This window comes from Coturnix japonica, unplaced genomic scaffold (genome assembly GCF_054131305.1).
Source record: "Coturnix japonica strain WE unplaced genomic scaffold, WE-NBRP24 Scf045, whole genome shotgun sequence".
Taxonomy (NCBI): Eukaryota; Metazoa; Chordata; class Aves; order Galliformes; family Phasianidae; genus Coturnix; species Coturnix japonica.
Window position 1 is genome coordinate 1,623,040 of NW_028188948.1, and position 23,082 is coordinate 1,646,121.

A 23,082-nucleotide genomic window follows, 5' to 3' on the forward strand; every position below is an offset into this window, starting at 1 on the left:
GTAAGGCACAGTGTCAGGAGAAAAAGAACAGACTCTGTTACTTTATAAAAGTGATAATAGAGAGAGTTCATTGGAAAAAATACAACTCTTAAATAATGCAAAGCATGCTTCTGATTGGATGCAGGCATCATCTGGGCTCTGATTAATATTACTTTTAAGGTAAAGATTATTGTTACCATAATGATTGTTTTTTGGATTATGATCAGGTTAAAGGTTCCTTTTGCTACAAACTTCTAGCATCATTTTTGTTGTTACATTTGGAGTTAGAGACGATTTTAGAATCAGGGTAAGGGTTAGGATTAGAGTTACATTGCGGGTTATTGCTGTTATCTTTACAGCTCCTGTGAGGGTTGGGGTCTGGGTCAGGTGTTTAAAAAATGAAATGAGAAAAGAATAAAAAAAATATATTGAAAGCTTCAGATTTCCTTAATCTTTGTGGGAATCATATAATGTGCAACTCAGATCTACCTCTTTGTGCAGTGAGTGCCTGTAAATTTGCTAGAGCCTAATATAATATGGCCTTGTGCTTTCCGCTAACTCACCTTCATTTCATTTTCATTACATTTGCTTGGTAGTCAGATTTTGGTGTGTGGATATTTTAAAACAATCTAACTGACATTAGCAAAAAATTAAAAATAAATTAAAAAATGCACGACAGCATCGTATCAATTTTTATAGATAAGATAAAGAAGAGCAGTTTCCCTTAGTTTTCTGTGCCTCTTTACTTTCTTACCCTCTCCCCTTGTGTGAGAAACTCTCAAAGTCAAAGATTTCTAGTTAGGCAAAGATGGCAGCGATAGCAGCAGTGCTTATTCATTACTGCAATACTGCGCGCACATCCCCTGTTGGCAAGGGAGAAACTGCACACCAGTCAGTGAAATCAATTCTGTTCTATGCCCTAAACCCAATGCAGGTGATGCTCTCATGGCTCTCATTGGTTGAGCATCTCAGGCTCACAGACTCCTCCAGACTGTTGCTAGGTTTCATTTCCATATAAGGTCAATTACCAACCTCTTGTTTTTAGGTCTGCCTTGTACTTTTCTGCGGAGAGAGAAGGGCAATGTTTCCAAAAGTCAGTACATTCATTCTGTCCTGTGCTGGGCTCTACCCACCCTGTATTTATCTTGTGCTTGTCTCAATTCTCCCCATGTCAGAATGCCCCCAGTCTGAACTTAACTCTGTTCAGCAACTTTCTTGGTGGAAAAACTACTTATACAGCTGTTTTACAAGAGGGTTATACATTCAGTTAGGGCCTACACTATGTACTGAAAATACTGGAAACTTCCACTGCAAAAACACAATCTACCTCTCCCATCTGTGCAGCCTTGCAGACCCAGAGCATGCCAGGTTATTTCTGCTTTCATAGCATTTGCATGCTGTAGGGTGAGCAAAAGGTTCTGCTGCTTGATTCTTCTGCAAGAGCTGCCTACCGGCAAATGGTTGCAGGGATGGAGGATGTGACAGAAAGCATTTGTCTCCACAAGAGCAGAGTTACATTCAGTGCAGAGTGTGAGAGTCAGGTTGGTGTGGAAAAGCACTGACACGCTGGGGATGATGCAGTGCTCACATGTCTAACACTCACAGACATTACTGTCAGAAGGATGGTGCTGTGTTGTGCTTCTACCTTTGGCAGCCCCTGGAGAAATGCTATGGCACACAGAACACCTTTGTATTGCACTGACTGCTGCCATGCAGCATGGATTTCACACCAAATCCAGAGGAGCATGACTGCATCTAACTGCCCTGAGAAAAACTACTGTAGCTGAAGAGATGAGGAGGCAGCTGCTCATCTGCAGAACAAGCAGTACTGCCAGACATTGGGCCAGGTGAGCACCTCCTGCTGCAGCGTGATGATGACAGGGCTGGAGATGATCTGCAAAGCCAGCTTAAAAGTGGGAGACATGAGTCAACATGGCAGGAGGACAGAGGTGTTAGGGAGCAGCCAAGGCATCAAAGAGTATCAAAAGGCTTTGAAAGGTATCACAAAGCGACAGCCAGGAAGACTGGGATTATCATGAGCAGCAACCTGGATGCTAGAGATTATTTGCTCCCATACAAAATGGTAGAGATCTTGCTGCAGACATCCCAAAGCCAGGCAAAATGGGAACCCAGAGCTCTGCCTGCACGAACCCCACAGCCAGAGTGTTGCAAGCTGAGCTGCCTTGCTGTTTGTTGCATTCATTGCAATCACTGTGAATGAATACTCAGAATGCAGTCAAGGCGATAATTGAGCATGAGTGACTTTATTCAATAAAAGACAGGAGGGCTTGAGAGGTCAGGGGTGAAGATGGGACCCCTCTTGTCAAGATGAGAGTGGCTCAGAGCTGGTGCTGCTGCCTGGTGCCTGGGACTGGCAGCCTGACTCTAAGTCCCCATCTAAGATGCTCAGCTTCACCTCACTGGTGCTGACCTGCTCCTGCATGGTGGTGCTGCTGCTGGGGCACTCAGGCTGTGCTTGGGATGGGCAGCACTGCAAAGGCACTGGGTCACAATCCAGGCAGGTGACTGCTGTGTCTGGCAGGCTCAGGTCAGCATCTTCAGCAGAGCCAGGAGATATGAGAGCATGAACGTGGATGAGCCCCTTGTGTCCATCACTGTTACCATGTGGAAGGCTGTCATCCGAATTGCAGCAATTCGTGCTTAATAAGAACTCTCCATTGATGGAAACACACTGCACATCACTACTTGGTTTGGATCTTTGGGGTTGACAAGGGCTCGAATCACCTAGGAAGGCATAGAAACACAAGGGTTAGTGTCAAACGTTTGCAAGTTGAATCATGAAAGAGGCTGTTGATACTTGGTAATAGAGTGGCGGCAGGAAGAAGCAAATAGGCTTCAAGCAACAGAGCCACTGTCTTGAAAGTGATCCTCATTCAGGTCCAGCTCGTGTGTTGTTTCACTGTAATCTGCTTCTTTGGGTCTACCTAGTGGGCAGCAGCACTCGAGCTGTTACTGATATCATTGAAAAGAACTGGAGACAATTGTTCTATTCCTAAGAGCTTCAAGGTGCCTAGAAGCACAAATAGAAACCAGCAGTATTTCATCACTTCACCAAAAGGAAGGTCAAACACCTGAGCTGTGAAGAGCAGTTACAGAACCTATGCATAAGATCACACCAGACATACTTTGTTCTAACAACAGTTATGGCACATAGTCCATTTCCTTCAATATTCCCAAAATGAAATGATGTGGAGCATTACAGGGAAAGAAACACTGCACACAGACACTATGACCCTGATTATACTCAAGCAGCAGACTTAAAACAAGTCAGAGTTTTAGATTCCAGGATATTTCAGGACCTATCATGTGTGAAATTCAGTTACACAACAGTGCCTAGGTGCCTGCGTTGCAGTTCTGAGATCCTGTGTATGTCAGGCAGATAGAATTGAACAGTGCAGGAATAATCTCTGACAGCTTTAAGAGCTCCGTTCTGCTTACAAACTCTCAGTCCAAAACTATTCACAGTTTTAAGGCAATGAACACCTGAAGCAGTTGGATCATCTGCCATTTGCCGCATTCTGCTTCTTGGCATCATGATTAGCACAAAGGGTTTTCTGCTGTCCTGCAGAGATGGACAAAGTCCTGCTTACAAATGGACCAAGTTCCAGTGTACAGCAGAGTTTGTACCAGACTAAAAAGCCACGTCATTCAATTCATGTGCTCAGGTTGTTATGCACTCAGAAAGGAAACAGAACTAACTGTTGGATTCTGAAGGCAATCTGTGGGGTCCTACATTACCTCCTGATTCTGGAAGAGGAAATTCTAATAGCAAATGCAGAACTTTGACCTTTGTAGACATGAGAAGAGCTGGCATTTAGGAACATTCATTTCAGGGAAATCAAATGATGTGTCTATATTTTTACTACAGATAGTATAGGGAGCAGCCAGTTGAAGAACCAGATACAAAAAAATCCAGCCCATTGGCAGGAAAATACTTCTCCTTAAATTCTGTATGCTATCATGGTATAGAATCAGGCTACAGTGCCACATAGGCCAACCAAGCGTAGAACCAAATCCACAAAATACTGGTAGACAAAGCAGCAAAAACAGGGACAATATTCAGCAGACAGGGCTTTCTACCCACAGCTCAGCATGTTCTGCCATCCGAAAAGCAAGGCCTCTTGTCAAGCTCAGCTATTTCCCTTCTCAGTGTATTCTAGCACCACTGATACCCACTGGTATCCTCCTGTAGAGTGCCATCATATTGTCATCATCCAAAGGGAAAACCCACACAGCAGAGCATACAGCACTACACCCATGCTCCAAATATCCACCTGAGAAACAAAAAGACAAGCTTACAAACCTGAAGCACCTCAAATGGCTTCCTGACAGACTGTGCTGTCTGCCCTTGCCAAAGCCCACATATAGCCCATGAAAAGCTGGCTCTTTCCCTCAGGAAATAAAGCCTTATTATCCCAGAGAAAGCATATAACCCTCATTCAATTACCCTTCCACTCAGCTTAGAGCACTACTAAAACCAGCACCTTCACCTTAGCTCATCACACTGCTGCAGTTCCTTTTACAAGGATTTCACTGGCAAAAATGAAATCAAAGCCGTCACAAGGGATTTAGCACAGTTACGTGTTACTGGCTACGAGAGCTGTCAGCACAGTCACCTGTCTGGCTTTGCTGCTGTTCTCTTTATGTAGAGGCACAACAAGGTTCAGACACCTCACAGTGCAGTTCTCACTTTGACTGTAAAGAAAAAGGAGGCTTGAAAAGCAGTGTGTGGAAAACAAAGAAACAAGAATTAGAACAACAGTGGGGCCATGGCACTTGTAGGAATTGCTCCGCCTTTAACAGCAGAGCGATTCAAGAAGGATGAGGGCATCCCAAACCAGACCAGTTTGGACAGATTAACAACTGCAAGTAGTGGGTTCCAAAATTCCAGACATGAAATCAAAGCTGGAAAAACTCTTCACATTTTCATCTCTCAATTTTTAGTACATTGTGCATTACAACGGAAACAATTCTTCACATACAACTTGGAAGCTAAAGACAAGTCTGACAAAACAGACTGCACAGAAATGATGGATAATTAACAGAGCAAATTGCTCTTTCAAACACTTAGTAATAGAAAGAGATCTCTGAAGTTGCTGTTCTGTAGAGCCCCAAAGCAGTCGCTTGAGGCAGTTCAGGATTAGCCTGAGACAAACCAGCCAGCTGTGTGAACTGAGACCAATTGCACTTCTTCTATTTTACTTTCATTCTATGTGACCTCACTAAGCAAATATTGTCTAAGACCATGAGTATCACATAAATGTGCAGATCTCAAGCTGCTCACTTATCTAGTACCCTTGGCATGATGCTTTATTTTCCTCAGCTATTCATCTAGATTGTGCCTGTTGATTGTGCAACAACAGCCTGTTGATCTCGATTACCTGTAAGAGGCTTTAAATTTGGCCAGGAAAAATCATTTGAGGATAAGTAATTATCTGGGACTCAGTAAGGCAGTCTTCCCATGCTTTCATAACAGCCGAGATACACACACACACAAACTCATGGAACCCCACTGCTTTGCACAATCCTGTGCACACTCACATGTGTCATGCACTGATTTCCCAGCCAGTCCTCATGGGGTCTATTACTTAGGACAGGAGTGCAGGGGAGCAGCCAGAAGCTGTTTGCATTCCCTGCTGTCTGCTGGGCAGCTTTGCTGGAGATGCTTGGGTTGCTTTGTTTTTCCTTGGGAGGTGGGAAGGAGCTTTGGGTTGGAGGCACATCCCGTGCCAGAGCATCCCAATGGCACGTGTGGGGCACTGATCTGCAGCAGATGAAGGGGAGGAGGTCCCAGCACAGCTCTGCACCATGCTCTGCCACACTGGGCAGCTTGTTCCTGGCTCAGCAGCGCCATCAGACAAGGAGCAGGGAAGGAAATCAAGGATGGGGGGTACCATCAAACGCAGTTAGTGCATGCCTGTGCAAGACAAACAGACCCAGAGCTTGCGGGTTGTTCCTGCTTTTGTAGCATTTGTGTGCTGTAGCTGAGCAAAAGGTTCTGCTGCTTGAATCTTCTTCTGCAAGAGCCACCTACCGGTAAATGTCTGCAGGGATGGAGGATGTGACAGAAAGCATTTGTCTCCATGACAGCGTAGTTACACTTGGTCTAGAGAGTGAGAGAGGCAGGCAGCACTGCCTGATGTTGGTCAGGGCGAGCTCCTCCTGCCGCATCACGATGATGGCAGGGCTGGAGATGATCTGCAGGGACAGCTCACAGGTGAGAGCCAGGAATGGACACGGCGGGAGGACAGAGGTGTTAGGGAGCAGCCACGGCAACAAAGAGCATCAAAAGTCCCTGAAAAGCATCACAGAGCCACAGCCAGGAAGCTTGGGGTTTTCATGAGCAGCATCCAGGATGCTAGAGACTATTTGCTGCCATACACAACGGCAGCAGAGCTCTCGCTGCAGGCATCCCAAAGTCAGGCAAAATGGGAACACACCCAGAGCTCGGCCGCACAAACCCCACAGCCAGAGTGTTGTAAGCTGAGCTGCCTTGATGTTTCTTGCACTCATCCCAATCTCTGCGAATGAAAACTCGGAATTCAGTCAAGGCGTTGATTGAGCACGAGCGTGCCTTTATTCAATAGGAGAAAGGAGGGGGTGTGAGGTCTGGAGGAAAGATGGGACTCATCCTCTCTTGTAATCATGAGAGCTGCTCAGAGCCTGTGCTGTTGCCCGGAGCCTGGGACTCGTGTCCTGATTCTGTGCCCCCCTGCGAGATGCTCAGCTTCTCCTCGGTGATGCTGACCTGAGCCTGCATGGTGGTGCTGCTGTCGGGGCACTCGGGCTGTGCTTGGGCTGGGCTGCACTGCAGAGACATTGGGTCCAGGCTGGTGCCTGAGGTGTCTGGTGGGCTCAGGTCAGCAGCTTCAGTAGGGATGGGATGAATGAAGGCTTCAACCTGGAATTTATCTCCAATCTACTTTTAATACCTTCATTCGATCAAAATCTACTGTCAATACCTTCAAAGGAAAATGATGCTTTGGGAAACAGAACTTGCAGGCTGAGAGATAAAGCCAAGGTCTTTAGATAAAAATGAGAAAAGATTTTGCTTGTCATTTCGTAACTGTGATGAAATTCATAATTTTTGTTTGAGCTACATTTTGATAGAATAATGTGGTCGTAATGTGCTTGACTACAAGCATGATTTCCACGTAAAGCTGACTCTTAGCAGGAACTCTGTTTCCTTTAGAAGCAGTGAACCCTGGTAGCGAACAGCTTTTCTTACTTCTAAAGACCCTGTCAACCCAGCACAGGACATGCAGTTTGCTAGCATTAAAGAACAAGTTTGTATTTTCCTTGTAAGCAATGTCGGAAGAGAAAGACAACACACATTTCGGAACCATTTTGGCCCCAGTAAAAGTGATGCCACGGAAGAGCTCCATCAAAACTTATGCAAAAACATAAGTTCAAGTGGGCAAGGCCTTATGAAAATCTTCCACACAACTCAATGGAGATTGGGGTGGGTGGGTTTATGAATAAGAATCCTTAAGAATTTTCTTCTAAGAGACTTAAGAACTGTCAATATATATATATATATAAAGAATATAAACACTAATTCTGTTACTACAAATAAATATATCCAAAGGGTTAGGAGACCAACCCGATCATATCACAAGCTCTTTGATGACTGTAAACGCAGTCATCAATACGCAGAAAAAGATTTAAATAGATTAATATGAATGAGTACAAATGTACAGAAAGAACAACTAGGAATAAAGGTGGAGAAATGAAGGCACAAAGTGAGACGAGTCTGGCAAAAATATCACACAGAAAAGGATGCAATTCTTTCAATTTATTAGTAGCAAAAAGCTGCATAATAAGTCCTAGTTTGCTCCTCATCAGAGAAGCAAATCCTATTGATAAGGTTGTGAGGAGAGATTTTGCATCAGTTTTCATAAAAAGGTCAACTGTGATGAATTAAGGTTGTTAAGAACTAACAAAGAAGTAAAAAAAAAAAAAAAGGCCTAGAATACAAAAGTAATAGGGTAGAGAAGATACATAGCTTAGATCTCTCCGAATGAGCTGAATCTGCTATATTCCTACTGCATTTCTAAGGGACTGACTCAATCAATCTCAAAGCTGTTAACGATTATGTTTTTAGAACTTAGGAAAGCCTGGTGATGAACCAGATAACTGATACAATGTACAGACTTCTTTTGAAGAGAGGAAAAAAAAAAGGGGGGGAGATGATGAAAAATGATAGACCTGTCAGCTTAACTCCAGGTCCTCAGAAGAAAGAAACAGTTTAGAACAACTTAGAAGAGATAGGTATCATTCAACACACCTTTGTCAGGAACAAATTACTATTAATGATTCTAATTTACCCCTGTGAGAAGGTGTCAGAGCAACACAGAGTGGACGAGATGCCAAGAGAGTTTCCAAAACTTTACTAAATTCTCAGGCCAGATAAGCAGCATGGTTTAGATGAGCTATAGAAGGATGAACATCTGTAGGTTGCTCCAAAAATAATGCCTCCTATTTATTTCCACGGACATCACAGTAGATACAAAGAGCACAATAACACTGCTTGATAGAGTAAATTCTCAGCTACTAAACACTATTTCTCAACTCAGATGCTAGCATTAGCTATGCATTTTCACCAGCAGTGAACAAGAGCCTGCAGGTCGCACTTAAAAAATCTGCATGGCCATCTGGAACACAGCTTGTCTTTCACATCACTGTCACCAGTGCTGAAATGTACCATTCACTGCCTCACTGTACTCACATCCACTGATTGGTCACTGTACATGTCCAGCAAACGTCAATGGATGCCATTTTTTCTGCACAGAGAAATTCAGTTCCATTCCTTTGCTTCATGTGCACTTCCATGACAGACGCTATTTTGCCTCTGCTGCCACTTATCACACAGCAACAAAACAGAAGGGGATCCTGGCGGGAAGGTTCAAACTCTACTGCCATACCACCAACATCTGCCTCTGACATCCTCAACCAACATAATAAAATAGGAGGCTTTACTTTCAGAGCAGCTCTTATAAAAATTGCTTAGAAAAAGTACTCTGAAAGTAGCTCTCAGTCTCGCTGTCAAAATGCATAGCTGTTCTAAATGATCTTCTGCAGGACCTGGTCACAGAATTGGTACAATCCAATATTTTTATTAAAGATTTAGATGAAATAGAAAGTATGTTAATTTGATTTGTGGATGAAACCAATGTAAGACAAGTTTGCATTGGAATTCAAAATCATTTTGACAAACTGGAAAAGCAGCCTGAAGTAAACAACTGCAATTCAATAGGGTCAACTACAAGCTACTACAGTCAGGCAGGAATAATCAATGCTACAGACACATGAACGAGGAGCAATGACAAGGTAGCATTTCTACTGGAAAACGACAACATTCTGCACTGCTGAAGACTGCAAGCTGCATGTGAGCCAGCCACTCATGTACCAAAGTGCAGATACAATTCTGGCTGGGTATTAAAAAAAACCTGTACGCTGGCAGGACACACAAATTAATCTGTTCTCTCTGCACTGTTAATCTCTCTGTTAGAATTCTGTTTCCAGACTCAGGAAGCAATTCACAGGGAGACTTGGCACAACTGAAAAAGGTCCAGAGGACATCACTGAAAAGCAAATAAGCTTCTTCCTATGGCTAGTCTAGGTAAGACAAAGAATATATATGGCAAGGACTTCCTATGGCAAGATAGGACTTAAGACAGACAGACAGTTCTAAACATGAGAGTTGTATGAGCTGGAACAGATTACTTACAGAGTCTGGTAATCCCAATATTAGAGATCTCTACAGAAAACTTAGACTAACCTATCAGAAATGATGCAGCTAAGTTGAAGAAAAAAGATGGCTGGTGGAGGTCACCGCCAGCCATTAGCTTCATTAATTTTATGCAACCACAACTAATATGTAGGAACAATAATTCCAACATTAACTGGCAGAGAAAAGGCAAAGGAGTAACAGGACATTTAGAGGACACTTCTGCTAGAACAGCACAGGACAACTTTGATTGGGAATGAGATGTGTTGGTAAGATACCCAAGACTGGAAAATCAATCGCTATTGGACACAGCAGTATTTAAAACCAAATCACTGTAAGGTCAGAAAACAAAAAGATGAGAAAGTATAATCCTGTATCAATATGCACCAATGGAATCAGGCAGTATAAAATGAAAGCTTGAATAAAACTTGCCTATGGTACTGTTAAACCTAGGAGGATTATAGGTCACTCCTTGCAACCTCACTCCTCCTCACAGAAACTCCAGAGAAGATCAAAATGAACAGAATTAGAATGAGCTTTCATTGATGAGCCGTTAGGAACAAATAGATTACTGAAAGCTGTGTACATTTTATCAGCAGCAACCAGGTTTGGCAGGGCTGTTATCGCTGGGTCTTAGTTTATAGAGGTATAGATGAAGGGGAGAGGCCATCTGGGCAGAGCTGCCAAGTGAATCATAACAGATCAGGAGCACAGGGCTTCCCTTCAGAAGGCTGAGCTGGGAACATCGTATTGGGAATTCTTTCTCTTACCAATTTCATCTGATCTCTTCTCTCTAAATCCCTTTTCTATTCCAGGCTTTGTTTCTCTGGGGCCACTTATAACACTCCTTTGTTGTGACTGAAGGAAGGAAACAAAAGAAGCAGGAAAGCATTTTGCTGTATTAAAAGCACAAAGATGGAATGTTTTGTTGACTGAATGTGCACTCTGCATTCTTAACTGTTCTGATCCAAAGCACAGTAAAGTCTTCAGTTGCCTTGGGTCACATTCACAGTACAAGTCAATATTTCATCAGTCTGGTATGGATTACAGAGGACTGAATTATCTCAGCATAAATTCTGGATTGCATTTTATATAGTCCATGGACCTGATATCTCCTTTCACTTTCCTACCTGCATTTTAGCAAAGGCTGCAGGTAGGTGTCATTCAGTAGGGTTTCAATAGACACGTTTCCAGGTCTCATACTGATAGGAAGGTTAGACTCTACAATACAAAGAACAGATTACAGCCATAAACTATGCCTTCTCTTCCACCCTCATCTCCACTCCCCAGTATGATACCTTATTTAACTTATAATTGCAGTACGATTTTTCTTTTGGGGTTGGGATTCTTATCAACTCCACCATTAAGCAAGTGGAATAAACTATATCAGGGCAAACTACAGGCAGGTAAAAATAACGTCTGCAATCTCTTTTCTAGAAATGAATTAGCTCTGGTGCTATAAAATCTCTAACAAGTTGGATTAAAAGACAGACTCCTCTTACATCTTTATTCCCAACAGAAATAGCACTGCTACTGCTGGGAGATTTATTCATGTCACAACCAAAGCACTTCACATTCCCAAGAAGACCAAGTCCTTTGGCTTATACCTCTTGTGACATCCTCAATACATTACCCTTTCCATCCACAGACCAGGGTATATTAGAGATTAATACAGCTCAGCAACTCAAAACACACAGATTGTCAGTCTCAGTAATCAGCCTGAAGAATTTAGAGGACAGTTGTTATTTACTGAAAGTGATAAGAGACCCAGCAGAACACTTAACTCTAAATAAACAATGTGGAAACTTCACTACCCAGAAAGTCCTAAGTGGCAAATACACAGCTCAGATGTTCCTGAATATGGTTTGATTGCATCCATGCTGTGAGGCAGCAAAAGCAAAGGGAGGGAAAGCTTAAGTCAGAAGGCAGGGGGCCCTTCTCACATGGATCTGCTCTCGGTGTTTAGCACTGGTTTGTTAGTTCATTAAGAGTGTGTTAGAAATCAGTCTCTCCATGCTTCTCACCAGCTCCATCGTGCAACAGCGTGGCATTTATTACAATGCACTACTCAGTAATGGGGCCTTCTGGCATGTGAGCAGCAAGGGGTCATACAGAGCCTGAAGGGAGCTGGCAGGGGCTTTGTGCAGCACAGAAGTAACTGCAGAGACAGTTCTTTGCTTCTCTCATAAGTTTCCCTGTAGAGAAGTGTCCCATTAGAACAGTAAGAAGACGGCAACCAAACCCCATCTCCTTAGAAACATGCAATGATTTACCTATTCTACCCTACCACAATGAAGTGCTTTAGCACTTTACCTATCTTAAGCTTGTATTGGTTTCTGCTCACCCTAACGCTGGAAATAAACCCATTCTCCAACAAGCTGTTGCTGCTCACACAAGGACTTGTGATGGAGCTCTAAAAATAGCCAAGTGGCACAACAGAGAGAGCTCCTGCATTCACGCCAACACCAGGATCCAGAGCCCAGGGAGCTGAAAGGGCTGATAATAGCCTCCATCGCTGGGCACTAAGTGGTTAGGCTTTGCCAGCTGCTGAATTCCTGCCAGCCATACGTCTGATATCCTATAATAACCAGCCAGATGTTGGGCTAAGGTAAAGCCTGACAGAGTTCAGAAGGAAAACGGTGTGCCTGCCTCTCATGATCAGCCCTTGCTGATCTTTGAACTCGGCTGTTATCTTGAAGGAAAGCCTCTTCTGAACTTCGGCATGAATCTAATTAATGAGTTAATTCCCTGCTAATCTATTCTCCTCTTTGTGTCCGTTTCATGATTAATTTAGTTCCAGTGAATTTCCTTTACTGACTGCAGAGTAGAAACACACTTCCTACCCTATTAATCTCCACTTCTGACCCATCAGTAGGGGACTAAACAAGGGTAAATGGCTCCATGCTTTTATTTTCTGAGCCAAGTGATTTCTAGCAACGTAAGGTGGAAGGAAGTAGGGAAATTCTGCAGGCACATCATGCCACTACTGTAAGAAAAGGTGGAATAAAGGCTGTCGATTAATTGAAAATTCTGCCCAGTTACATCAACCACACATCTAACAGAGAGGAAAGAACAGCAAGGCTACACACTGCATAGGAATGTCATTCGGATGTAAAGGATCAGATAAATAGCCAAGCCCAAACACCAAGAAGATAAAATCTGTTGAGGGAAACATAGCAGGGATCTGGGTTTTGTTATTCCTGAAGTTCCAAGGCTCCCTCATATATTTCCAAAGATATTTTACTGGTGTGGAAGAGAAGATCTTAACTGGAGAATGCACAGACTTCTCTGTCTACCTCTGCCTCCAGCACTCTTGGGAAATAGAAGGAAATTTGGCCTGTTTACCTGTCTGCTGAGGTAACAGTTACTCTTTCAGCATCTAAGTCTTAGAATGAAGTCCTCTTTGCTGAAAAACGAACATAATCTGCTGTTTAAACTAATAAAAGAACAACAAACCAAAATCAACCTGCATTACTGTTAGCAGCGTACAGACATGACAGAAAGCAGCAGTAAGGCTGACATTTTCTTAGTTAAGCTAAACGACTAATAACTACCTGGAATAACACGGGGAGTGAGCACAAGGCTGCAGCTTTATACCTCTGGATCCCATTCAGGGCCAGGCTGTTTATTTCCTTTAATGCTTTACATCTGTTAGCATTAAACCACACTATCAGCTCTGATGGATTTACATGTATCTTGCTGTTGCATGCATCTCTTGAGAGGCTGAGGGATGGGAAAGGTTACCTTCCCGCAATTGCGTTCCTACCCCCATAGCTCTCATGCAGCCTTCAGGGAAGCATTAAAAAAAGAAAAAGAAAAGTAAAGAGAAGCAAAACCCAAAGAGCTTCCTTCTCCCATGAATTAAACAAAATGTTCTGAGGCTGTATAACATCCATAGGAGAAGAAACGCTGCCGGTGATCAGCATCGCAAACCTTCCTTCTGATGGCACAACGTGTCAAGGACATTTTTAATGAGGGATCAAGGACACTGCTTCTTGAGAGTCATCTTGTTTAAGCTGTGCTAACTGTGGCTTTCTTAGCATGCAAACCCAGCACCTCACAAGAGAGGCAGGAAAGCACCACAAGGCAAAGAAGTATCCTGCTTGCAAGGCTGTTCCTGTCATACCTGCAGGGGAAATAATCTCAGATGTTGCAGAGAGCATCTTTCTATTGATCCTTCCCCAACAGCCGTTAACTTAGAGCCACTCAGTAAGGAGATGGAAATGCCAGAAATGAGGAAAAATACACCAAAATAAGCAGAGACCTGTAGTGAGCCTATCCATTATCCACTTTCTGATAAACCCCAGTCCATATGACAGAAACTACACTTCTGAGAAGCCTAAGGAATCAGTGGATGCTGCATTACAGAAGAGTCTTTCAGATATCTGACACTGCTGGGAATAAACTCCTGATGGACCACGACCAAAAGAAGGACATGAGCTAGCAAAGAGAACAAAGATCAGAAGTTATGCAGGGATGCTGAGTACACTGCTCCCAGTTTCTCTCTATCTCCAGGTGCTGGGTCATGCATGACTAGATTTCCCAAGCAGTACCTGGTGTATGGCCAGCAGCAGCAGTATTAGAGGCTTAGCTTTCAGGCCTTGCTCTCCAGGGACTTCCTCCACTTGGAGCAGAGGCTTTGATCCTGAGTAGTACATTTGCACAAAAAGAACCTGGGTATGATTTTAAAGAGAGAGAGAGAGAAAAGTGAACACAAGCTTTGCTTCTGCATCTTATGTCTCCAATCTGCTCCTTGAAAATGGCAAAGACATCTCAGACATATTGTCAAAGGACCCAACTAATTTTTCAGCCTAATCCATTCTTTGTATCTCCATGAAAAAATAATATATATATATATGTATATACAGAAAATTCTTGAAATTAAGGCAGTTTTTCACTTCCATGAAAGCAGGGAGGGATCTTAGGTCCCAGCTTCTTATGGGGACCCTCTATCTTATTCACTGCTCCTGTGCTGCCCACCAGCTGCCAGCATGACATCCTCATCCACTCAACTCTCTCTTTTCCATTTCATCCTTTCTGGACTAATTAGGTGAGAACCGTCTTCAAGTCAGACATAATGCTGAAATCTAAAAGATCTAAATATAAAAAGTGACATCATTTCTTACGGGCATGCATTCCCACCTGAGAGACTCTGGTTTCCTTCACAACCCCTCTTTGTGGCCAGCAATCTTCCAAGATTATTACTTAAAGATAAAATGGTTTCTCCAACACATTCATCAAATCAGGTGATGATAAGGCTGATTAATCCAGGAACCTCCATCCTTCCTGAAAACAATAAACTGCAAGGCCTACAGACAACAGGATGGAAAATATTACAAAACTTATTTTAAGAAATGCTCTGCTTTCTCTATCGAAGCCATCCTGAATTCCTGTCTTCCTACATGTTAAAGGATAACACATAGAATCACAGAACAACCCAATTTGGAAGGGACCCATAGAGATTACTGAGTCCATACTGGACCACCCAAAAATCAGATTGTATGTCTGAGTAGATAAATAAGGACGGTTCCAGAGAAGGTGATTAAAGTCATTAGAGCAATAGGAAGGCTAAAAAATATGAGTGTCTTTCGTGACCAGATGCACAAGAGAGACAATCATTGTTTACAAAATAACTGGCAATTTGGGCACTCCCAATTATTCTCTCTTACAGCAGAGGACAAAAATGCATTTGCAAAGGTGAAAGCGCAGCTGAAGAGAGGAAACATTTTCTGAGCAACACACAGCTGATCTATGAAACTCAACTGATAGACTCAAAAAGCATTAACCACTCGTACAGAAAATAAGAACATTGGAACATTTCATTAGAAAGGATTATTGTTATTATAATTACTTGGAAAGGCTATAATTTCTCACATTTCCAAGTATAAATAAATAACTGTCTGAAGATAGAAAGGCATTCCCCCATATGGTGGGAATAGTTTGTAATTGTCCACGATGGCAATTTCTTGCATCTCTCTGAAATCTCTAATGCTGGGCACTGTCAGGAAGGACTCCTGACTGGCTGAACATCGTACAATGGATCCTGTCTCATGATTCACATCTTCACAGATGAAAATACAGGTTGTGTGTTACAATGAAAAATAAGTATTAATGCGATGGAAAGCCTGACAAGACAAATCCAGGTAGCAATACCCAAATTCTTGGCTGCCCCCTGCAGTTCAAAGGAGATCAAACACTGTTTTGTTGTTTGATACTGGGAGTTTGCTTGCTATTTGAATACCTTGGACTTTTATCTTTTAATGAGATGCTGATGCTTTATGGAAGATACTGTAGAATGGCATCTTCAGAAACAATTCTGAAGTACACAGTGTAATGTAAAAACTTGTTGAGCAGCCCAGACAGAACAAACAGATTACACAGGAATAGACAGAATAGACAGGAATAGATGCTTTCTATTCCTCCCTTTATTCCTTATTTCTAATGATACTGCCCTGATAGCTCTTCTTGAATTTAGTTTCTTCCATTGCTTACTCTCCCTCCAAGCTCCAATTCCTCTAACTCTTTTTTGAAAGAGGGATTTAAGGTAGTAACTAATTGTTAATGCTTAATAGGAAGCCATTATAGTTTAACAGGTAATAAGATACCATAAATAACACTGCTGGTAATGCACTTTTAAATGGTTAAGGATGTACTTGAAAGCGTAACCACACAAAGCCTGCTTCTGTTACTTTAAAAATGAAACTCATCCTTCCAGAAATTAGCTTCACATCCATCCGAAAAACACAAGTTTTACCAAGAAGAAATGGATGCAGGATTGAGAGACATATTCAGCAAGGGACTCCGACTGCATCAGGGGAGAAACATGGAAAGAACACGCTCTAATAGCTGGAAACAGCTGTTTTTTCTTCTATCCTCTTACAGTGTACAGACCCTGCTTCTCCTTCCTGCTCTGGTGGTGGCCAGTGCTTGGCATGTTGTCTTTGCTCAGCCTGAACTACTGTTATCTACAGACTGGCCGTGGCCAAAATGGCACAGGTCTTCATCTTGTGAGTGAACTCCCCCAGTATTCATGGGAATTGGATTTGAGATTTTAGGCTTTATTTTTGTGTGTGTGTGTTCTTCAGATGTTAAGTATTCACAGAACCATACTCAGGTTGAAAGGGACCTCAAGGATCATCAAGTTCCAACCCTCTGTGAAGATCCGTATGAAGTATTAACATCACATGATCTTATCATCACATCTTTGCAGGCCCAGCTCCAGCCAAATTCTCACAAATTCTTCCTGCTAATATCTCATTTAGCTTATACATCTTAATAAACCCCCACTGTTTCTGAGACGATATAATGAATCGCCACAGGCTACAGCAGCTGGCTTACATGTTTATGCCTCTATGCATATATGTCCATGTACATGTGTGTGCTGGGTCTAAAAACACCAACCTGCACGTATTTACCTCAGTCTCACACAATACTCCTGCCATGTCTGTCTCTCTAATATCTCATATGGCAGCAAGCAGCAGGGGCTGCGCATGAGTCACAGCCACAATACACTGCACAGCCAGAGCCTCTGACAGAATATACAATAGAGCTGAGATGTCAGTGGAGGTGGCTTTGGAGTACTTTAAAAATGCTGTTCAAGTGCCAACTTTCACCTCCAAATACGACACTTTGTTCGCCCACCCACTTTCGTTCCAAGTTAAATGTTCCTTTTACTGCAACTCGACAGCTTTAATTATGAATTTATCTGTCTTTTTCTATCCCTATAACTGTTCAGTCTCTCATTTGTCTTGCTAAGATTTTTGATATGCTCCTAGATAGCAGCTGTATACTGTCACCACAGTACAAGTGGCCTGGTCAGACTCTCATTTGCAGGCTGGGCATCAGACCAAAACCTGCAATAAGCTGTTTGCCTCGAAAGCACAAATCTCATGTGTTCCCTCTGCAGAGAAAGAACAGAGAGATGGGGACACAGTGTGCTGATGAGCATCACTGTATCAGAACCACAATGCTTTCCTTTGCTCTTATTGCCTGAGAAACTTAAATACATATAAAATTCTGACCTGAGGAAAACGTGGATCCCACTGATGGTTTCACTGAGGATGCAGCTCCTTCTATCATATTTTGCCCACGACAGAAGACATCCATTTTAAACACTAATGTTTTAAACAGTAGCAGCACACGTAACCCCGCCGCCATCAATGCTGTGCAGGACTGATGTGTGGTAAAGCCTTCACCACCTAGCTCTGCAATAATGTTATATGGAGTGTCCTAACACTGCCTCTTAAACACCTGATCCATGGTCAACCCAAAATTGTCGCATCTGGCTGCATTCAAAATGACTGTAAGTCTAAACATATCAATCCTCTCATTATCCTTTGTGACTTCTAGGAAAGACTCTATCCCGTTCCAGTGTCAGCACTATCCTGGTCTATAAAGATCACCTCAGACGGAAGTGCATATCCCTCATAATCCAGTCTTTTGGGAGATATTTCATAACTTCATAAATTAATGTTGATTGCTTTAGAAGTAAATTTTTATCCCAGCATGTGAAGGGACCCAATGACTTCCACATTTCAAGTACGATTTTAAGGGAAAAGGACTGTACCACAGAAATACAGATGCTCCTAATCAATACGAAAATGTCTAATACCAGGCAGTAGCAATGTGCCTCACAGAAAGGGCAATGCAGAGCCCATTTGTTCTGCTGGATATATACAAGTTCATTATCGGTACTCCAGTCAGATCTGTACGTGTACAGTAATTTGAATAACCTTCGATATGATAGCATGCAGTCCTTCTGTGATTCCTTTTTCTGCCATTTGCTCTTTTCATCTCATCCCTTCCTACTGCTGTTTAAATTGCTATTATTAGCTATTAAATGATAAATGAATTACCTCTGAAGTAAGCATGAATAATTGTTCCCAGCCTGAGATAGGCTTGGACTGGTATTTGGTAACAGTCAACAAGATCTGTGTGGCTCCCAAGGTTATTTCATAATAATAATAAAAATCAATAGGAAGAAAACAGGGACAGCTCCAGAAAGTGTTAATGAAAAGTTGCTGAATTACAGTGGCTCACCTGTGCACAGCTACATAAAAGCCTTCTGAATACCAAATACATTAATTATAGACTGCATTGCTCGGCTGAACCTCCACAGAATTCATTGGGCTTGTATTCTCACACTAACAAAGGAGAGACGCTGAAGAGTGCTGGATGAGAAGGATGAAGGGAGGGAGGGATGGAAGAAAGTTCATGTTCTTATTTACAAAACACAATTATCAATATATATGTACTGAGAGTAAAATCTGAATCCAGTAATAGATCTAAATCCAAAGTTGGAGGTGTTTCCTCTCATGAGCAGGCACATCAAGGTTTTACGTCAGACCCTGGACAGAAAGAAGATACTCCCCTTTTGCAGCATCTGTATGAAAGAGCACTGTAGAGTATATATGTATTTAAGCAATACCTCCTGGTAGTCATAAACTGATTCTGACTCCTTACAGTAATGTGAGTCTACCCCAGAACTCTGCAGCTGCTCTCATAGCTGACACACTCCTTTACTGTTAAAAGTTAGGCGGTGCCCTTGAAGAGTTATATGAAATACATTAGCAGCTCCTTTTGCTCCATGTTCTACACCACTAACATGACACAGTATGGCAAACACGAAACTTGGATTTACCTAATAAGCTATCACCATCACCATGCCCTTTTTGCTCAGGCATCCAAACACAGGAATATCACATTCATAGATGTTCACAAAGCAGTAGAAACTTCAAATTCCTCTAACAGCTACATAACCTGTGACCAAGCTAAAAAATGGAATCAATAAATAACCTCTCCTTCTGAAAGCTGCCCCAAGATATTTAATGTCTACAGATGATCAAGGTTAAAAATGTTCCAAATCTTTACTTAAAGAAAAATGAACGTTCAATCAAACAGAAATCTGAATCAAAACTACCAGATGATTCCTGCTGATGTTTTCCAGGGAATTAGATTCACAAAATGATGAAAGAGCCCTTTCATCTCCATGCATGTGTCAGAGGACTCCCCAGAGTCCAACCGTACAGACTGCCCCAGTGGATCAGGTACTCAGCCTGTTGGAACCATGAGGAGATGGGGCATTTGGGAGGGTGAAGCACTGTCTTGCACTCAAACACTTCAGCCAAAATTAGTTCCAGTTCATATAATTTAAACGAACAAACAAAAAACTGTAACAACAAATGAAACCCACATTCACCTGTAAGCAGAGGAAGACACAAACCAGGAAGCAAGGGAGCCATTTGCCATCACTGCACAGAACTATCATGTCGTAATTCTGCTGTTTAAATATGTGTTAAAGATGCATGAATTGAAACCAACACGCCTCGTTCCTTCTTTGTTCTTTTGCTCTTTGAACTTCCCACCTTTGGGTCTGCTTCACTCTATTTTGATCTGAATGGCATTTTGGCCACATAGCTTAAAAGATGAGCAGAATTGCTTGCACAGCCATAATCAGGCGAGGATGCATTACAGAGAAGAGATGGGAAATCCAACAGTTCAATACTATCTAGGATTGTGATGGTGCATCAATGAAGTATAGGAGAAGAGCAAGCACAGTTCCAAATGATCTACAAATCCTTCTTGTATATTATTGGATTTGCCATCCACTCACTGACCATTTTAACTGCTCACTGTATGGAAGATGAATAGATTGCACCTGGACAAAGGGCCATGGTAGTGATTAAACATTCTGCTTCTGATTAATATCACAGTAAGGTATATTTACCATCTGGGGAGGAGAGAAATTTATCTCTGTTCAAGAAACATAAGAAATGATAAAGAAACACAAGAGATGAATAATATCTGAGTCAGCAGAAAACACTTAATGACTTTGCAAGGGTCTGCCTCAGTATGTAAGAAACACCTCCCAAACAAAGGGCTACAACTGCTGCAGTGTTTGCAAAACACTCAAAGGCACAAATGCAAAAAGAGAATGAACAGAAGTGCCATCCGTTCAAAACATGAGGAAAAAGGGGAAAACACCCTTAACAAGGTAATGCTTTCTGAAACCTGCTCTTAGTGAGCAGTCACTTCTCATCCTCTTTGTGGTCATGAAAAATGTGAAGTTACCTGGGCAGCACTGACTTAAAACCCAATTGTTTCATAGCAAATGAGGCATGAAACTTATTATCAAAAAACATGATGTCTGAAGTACATGCTGTCATTTTGTTTTCCCAGAAGACAGCTTCCGAATGCCTGAACTGACTGCAAGACATGGCTGGAAATACAAGAATTAGTGGCTCTTCTTGAGCAAAAGCAGAGTTGTGAGGCCAACATCTACAGCACTGTATCTTTGTGAGATAAGAGAGTAAAATGCCTCTACAATCAACTGATACATTACCTTGTTTTTCAGAAGATGGCTGCAAAATGCAGTTAACCCTCCACATATTTGACATTTGACTTGGCAGAATGGTCCTTAAAACTGGCCTGCTGGTAGAGGAATAGCCTTTTGATGCAGAAAAACACCTATAAAAAGTTTCTGAAAAGAAAAACCCACAAACTACTAAGTTCTTTAGTAGGTCTTGTGCAATATGAGGGTGACGGCACCTAAACAAGTGTGAGAGTTAAGGAGAAATGCCCCAGGGGCACAGGATGCTAACTAAAAGCTGGCTGATACCTTGAACAATTTAACCACTAGACAGGCAGTTATGAGAATTGTATTAGGATGATCAAGAGTTTGTTCCATCCCCAGATGCATCTATGCTTCTGAAGTTTGCAGGATGTTCTCTGGATGATATTCTTTTTGGAAACATTTAAAGAATCACTTGTTTTTGTCTTCAACTAATAATCATGGGAAGCAATATATTAGGTACCAACAACCTTTGGAGTACTGGTTCCAGGACTCTGCTAGCACATCATTTACATACCATTTAAACAGAGCTAAAACAAAAGTCCCCTTACTAGACTTTCCCCAGTTTTAGAAAGGTACAGCATTGAGTAGAGCATTGAGTAGGAAGTAAATAGGAGGTTTTTGTGGAGAGAGAATATCTGAGTAAGGAACTTGCAGTGTACTGTAGAGATTTCAGAGTTAAACTATTTCCACACAGTCAAGCACTTTCAGGTAATCCAGAATCCTATGATCTCACTGCATCTCATGGCAATAATCTCAGTAGTTACCTGTTGGTCTTTAAGACAGCTGCCCTTAGAGAACCAGAGATGAAGAGTTGTTATGTGAATTTCATGTTCTCCAAGGATTTCCAGGTTCTGGGGGAAATACTCTACTGTTCTATTAGTAATGTAGCCCCAGAGACAAAAATTCAACTCCCTTTTTGCTTATTTTCAGATATAGCTACTTTGTTACCCTGCCTCTGCTGGGAACTTACTACACAGTTAATGCTCCTGAATGACTTCATATACTGTATGTGCTAGACTGAGGTCAAGAAGGAATTCTTGCCTGTGTTCCAAAATACATTTTGTTAGGACCACTAAAGGTTTAGCACACCTTTCTTCGGCTCACTGGAGACTGTACACTGAACACTATGAAATCAGGTGGGAGAAATCCCCCATTCACACAAGATGCCTCCATTAGACCAGTCATTTCCCCAGTAGCTATTACCTTGCTTCGATCTACCGCTCACTGACTCTGACAGAGCAAATAGTTTATTCTAGAGAAGTAGCCAGTGTCCAGCCTGCTCCTTCATCCTCCTCACAGCAGTAGCGGAAAAGTAAGGCTGCAAAATGCCCTGAGCAGAGAGAGCTCTAAGAGGAAAATTAAAAGACACATCCAGTTATAAACGTTGACAGGTGAAAATGTTCGCTGTTGGAGGGAGATGCTGAGATGCCAAGTCAATGCCACGCACACCAGACACCATGACAAAAAAAAAGACACAAACGCAGAACATGAACCGTAGGAGTTTCGTAACATAAAAGACCTCTGGCTTGTGATCTATGTACCTTTGCCATGAGACATATCACCTGGAAGTCAGATCTGTCCAGTACTGGATTAACTTCTCTTTCCATGGCTTGACCTGTCACCCGGAGTACTATAGAGACGGGCACTCAGAAATGCACATTTAGAAAATTAGATAGATGTATTGAACATAAGCACTGTGCAATTAATCTCACTGATCACAGCTGGAGTGGTCAGAGCAATTTCAGCATGTTTTCTGCAAAATAGAACCTTATCAACTAAATAAAGATCGTATTTTCATCAAGGTCGAGTGACAGTCATCGTTTTCTTCTGACACTGTTAATCCTGCTCTGATAGGAAACATCCATATGTGTATCTTTCTCTAGGTGAGAAAGTCAGTCAAGACAGTCTTCTGCAACACGCTCTACCAAAAACAAACTTAAGCTGCAGTCAGACCCATTGGCTCCCACTTAAACACCCACTATTCATTACACAGTACAGA

The 23,082-nt window shown here is 42.2% G+C and overlaps 1 protein-coding gene across 1 annotated transcript in view; it reads right to left on the reverse strand.

Annotated features, from left to right (window-relative positions):
• Positions 1–2,223: 2,223 nt before the first annotated feature.
• Positions 2,224–23,082, reverse strand: part of LOC146752445 (cytosolic carboxypeptidase 4-like) — a 94,420-nt gene continuing 73,561 nt past the window's right edge. The window contains exon 6 of the mRNA XM_085531863.1: positions 2,224–2,724. Within this exon, the coding sequence (XP_085387989.1) occupies positions 2,721–2,724 (4 nt within the window). The 3' untranslated portion in view covers positions 2,224–2,720. The remainder of the gene's footprint in view (positions 2,725–23,082) is intronic.